The sequence below is a fragment of the Perkinsus marinus genome, assembly GCF_000006405.1.
Source record: "Perkinsus marinus ATCC 50983 genomic scaffold scf_1104296966738, whole genome shotgun sequence".
In the NCBI taxonomy this organism is placed as follows: Eukaryota; Perkinsozoa; order Perkinsida; family Perkinsidae; genus Perkinsus; species Perkinsus marinus.
The window spans coordinates 1,220-5,166 of NW_003203798.1; the positions used below are offsets into that span (position 1 = coordinate 1,220).

General features: G+C 47.9%; 1 protein-coding gene across 1 annotated transcript; it reads right to left on the reverse strand.

The window, feature by feature from the left end:
* Positions 1–324: 324 nt before the first annotated feature.
* On the reverse strand, positions 325–3,640 carry Pmar_PMAR008161 (hypothetical protein; the record flags this gene model as incomplete). The annotated part of the gene is made up of 7 exons (XM_002768933.1): positions 325–337; positions 378–884; positions 1,878–2,025; positions 2,215–2,544; positions 2,785–3,135; positions 3,187–3,493; positions 3,578–3,640. 7 exons carry the CDS (start codon positions 3,638–3,640, stop codon positions 325–327), a joined length of 1,719 nt encoding a protein of 572 aa, XP_002768979.1.
* Between the last annotated feature and the right edge of the window lie 307 nt (positions 3,641–3,947).

Genomic DNA, 3,947 nt, shown 5'->3' on the forward strand with positions numbered 1-3,947 from the left:
AAGCTTCCCATGGAGGCTTGGTGTCTAGTAGAGGTCCTTGATCATCTTCTACCATTTCGTTGAGAGTGTCAATACCATCATCTATTTTTTGTGAGGAGTTTAAATCTTCCATCCTTTCACCCCTAGTATCAGAGTCCCTGTCCACGAGTTCGTCGTCATTGGGGCCAGCAACACAAGATACCTTACTGGTTCTCCTCTCTACCATTGACGAATCTTGACAAGGGAACCGTGACCAATACCATAAGGATGTAGGGCTCTCAAGTTTCTCCACGGTGACGTAATCAGCATTCACTCCTTGAACCTTATCCGCTCTCACCAACTGATTTATAATATAGACCTGATAGTTCACCAATATTTCATTTGTTGGATGTTCCCACCCTTGAAATATTTCTTCAGGGAAATAATCAACCTTATCGGAGAACTTCACCTTCCCTTTAACTTTAATAGGATCCACAGGTCCCACGTTGGTCTGGATATAAGTTCCTTCAGAGGTGACGTGAATAGATGTCTTCAATTTTGCCAATGTTGGACATCCTAGTAACAGCGGGACAGTTAAACAGTCATCAGTGACTATAAACTGATCCTTAATAGAAATATCAGGTGTAGTAATACGTAACATAACCGCACCATATATCCTCAACTTACCACCATCTGCCACGACAATGGGAGGGGTAACCGTAGTATCGATAGCACCATCCATACCAAGCCTCTCTAATGTAGATATAGTGACTAGCGATAATTCGGCTCCTGTGTCGAAGAGCGCGGTAATAGTCTCTCCTTCAATCTCAACATCCCCTATAACCATAGCCATTTTCTCCTTACAAGATAGATTAAGGTGATACCGTTCTTCTAAACCCTGTAGACCACCAGAAAGTGTAAATATCCTGAATGGAGAATAAGTAGCACAATGCACCTTCGCCTTATCTGGGCGATTAGTTCTCATAGGGGATGGACTCCTTGAAGACGTCAGACCTTTGATTCTCCCTCTACACACATAGGCCAAATGACCAGCCAAACCGCATCTGGCACACGTAGCCCTCTCAACTTGGATCTTGCAGTCATCCAATCTATGCCCTGGGCTCCCGCACCTTAGACACCTCTCATCTAAATCCCTGGGTTCTTCAGCTGTGCACCTTTTTGCAGAATGACCTTTACCCAAGCAGCGATAGCACTTGAACTCGGCCTTATCTTGCCCCATGGCAAAGACGTGACACCTTCGCATACTGCTTGCCGAATCTTCACTATCGGATGCATGTAGAAGTGCTTGTACAAACTTCGATCCTTTTCGGTCATGACTAGGACTCCTAAACCGCTTTCTCTCTTCAGGTTCATAACCATTTCCCATAGCGTAGTCTTCATCAATCATCTTCGCTATTTGGTACATACGCCGATGCTTGGTGAGAACCTTCTCGCGGAACCGTTGATAGCTCACCTTAGGGTCTGATACATAATCATCCAACTTGATTCGCAATTCCTTATCCGCTAAACCCGTATATAGCCTCCACTTTAGCATATACTCCAAGGGTGGAGCACCCAAATGATATAGCTCAGTAGATAGCCTCTCGAGTCGCTTAGCAAACCGATGAACCGAATCCTTACCTTGCGTACATAACTGGAAAGCCCTATTGGCACGCTGTAAGTGCTCGTCGGTATCATATATCTTCCTAAACCTTCTGCAGACCCTTTCCAAATGATAGGCGAATGACTTATAGCATCTGTGCGGGGGACTATCTCTATCAGTAACCTTACCCCACACATCCATATCCGTGTGGTGTTTCAGCCACAAATATTGAACCACTTCAGAATGACCTTCAGTAGTTCGTTCCATTTCTTCGATCCATGTCGTACCAGACCGTATATCTTCTCCGCCATTATACCTTCTTGCTGGCCTAAGCTTCATAGCCATCTGCTCGGCCGAGTCGTACTCCTTGTAGTGGATCTTGGTCCGACACTCTCTTGTGGCACAGACATCACACTTCCGAGAGGATCGTACAACCCTACGTACTGGATGGAAGTGTCCACCGCCTGTTAGGCGATGCTTCACCCCATAATCACTATCCTCCGAACTCGAACGATCTACTCGATTGCTCGATCTCGGTCTTTTACCCTTACTATCCGAGCTCGAATCCGAGGATGTCGGGTCGCTCGAAGGGGATCTTCTCCTCCTACTTCTCCTTCCACCATACTTATCCCTTCTCGATCTATCACTCCCACTTCCAGAGCTCCCATCATAAGGGTTGTATCGCTTTCCACTCTCTCCATATCTCCTCTTATCATTTGCAGTATCCCTCTTATTCTCATCGTTCACCTTATCTTCTTCATACTCTTCCTTTCTCTCCTGCTTATTGTCAGAGGCGTTATGGAGTCTCTGTTGCCCGCGTTGATCATCGTTGCCGTCCTCGGGGTAATCCTTATTGGTAACCCTATCAACACGTTGATCTTGAGTTAATTCACCGTCTTCCTGAGCGTCCCCAGGTTGATCGGTTGTAGTTGACAAGAATGGCTCATGGGGGCCTTGGCCGTCCTTGTCTTCTACTTGAATACCTGAACACTGAGAAGACCGATACTTATCGATCACCTGAGGTGAACAGATAAATGGGGAGGAAATCATCCCCTTAGTCGATTCCGGCTCAAAGCCGTATTTACCTTTTTCCGCTTGCAAAATAGTAGTTGAATTAGACGAACTGGAGGACGAACCTCTAGTCCCTTTGGTTACAGTATGACATAGTAGTGGTCGTAGTTGAACTCCTGACTGCATAACCGTATAGTCATCTTCCCTACGACTTGTCTTGTCAACAACCTCTCCGTAACCATCCTCACGAGAAAGTCCTTCTACACCATATGGGGGGTGGTCGGCATTAACAGATACTCGAGTACCCGCTTGTCCATCAATCTCCGAGGCACGACCGTCGATCATAGAATAATCGCTCAGAGAAGAGCATGTGGAACCGTAACCTTTGAACCCTTCAAACTTCGGGCAGGCTACCGCCCCAACCAATACTCGAGCACCCTTCGCTTGTTCATCACGCAAGCATACTAGGTTTGGTACATTGTCATCGCTTTCAACAAGGCTACGCCCGCAGGCGTCATCGGCGGGTTTGACGAGGCAGGGACGCACCGACCAATGGCTCCCATCTAATAACGACAACCTCGGACCTGTTCCAAGTGCATAGGCTAGGAAACTACCTAGCATCTGTACCCTAAGTAGCCTTCCAGTGGGCGTGACATCATCGCAGATGGCATCGAGAGGATGCCCGTTTCCACTAGGAGAACCCTCACAGGCGTGATCTAGAATGCACTGTGAAGACCCTAAGGAGTTGGGGAACTTGGCGGGCACGCAGCCAAACTCCTGGTGTGCTCGGGGGTACTGACCTTGTCCATCTGACCGTACCCTGGACCTATGGCTCCTTGCCCAACGCCCGGTCCACATAACTCGGATCAACGGGACGATACAGGCGCTAGCGTCCTCTTCCAAACTACGGAGGGGAACGCCCTGAGTTACAAGGGCGCGAGATGTGGTGATATCTACCACCCTTGATGAATCTTCTTGTAGCTCACCACAACTATCCGACCTTACTGTGACCTTATAGGGCGCCTCAATGACCTTATCAGCCCCAAGTTGGGCCAGTTTGTATGCCATAAACGCCAAGCCACGTAACCATTCACAGGAATCCCTTGGTAGCCCCATATCTACCCTTGGATACCATACCTTCGGTAGCCTCGCATTAACCACCATGGGGATGAACCCATGCTGTCGCCCTTGCTCCTCTGGACCATCAATGATGTCATTTATATCACCAATAGGTTGGGGGGGCTCCACTTCGGAACTTGCCAATAAACCGAGCGGCCTTAGAGCCTCCTCCAAGTCAGTGCGGTTGTTAGATACATTCTTCTTGATACCATCATACCCCAAGCTCCGATCCAACAAGATATCGGTCGATGTAACC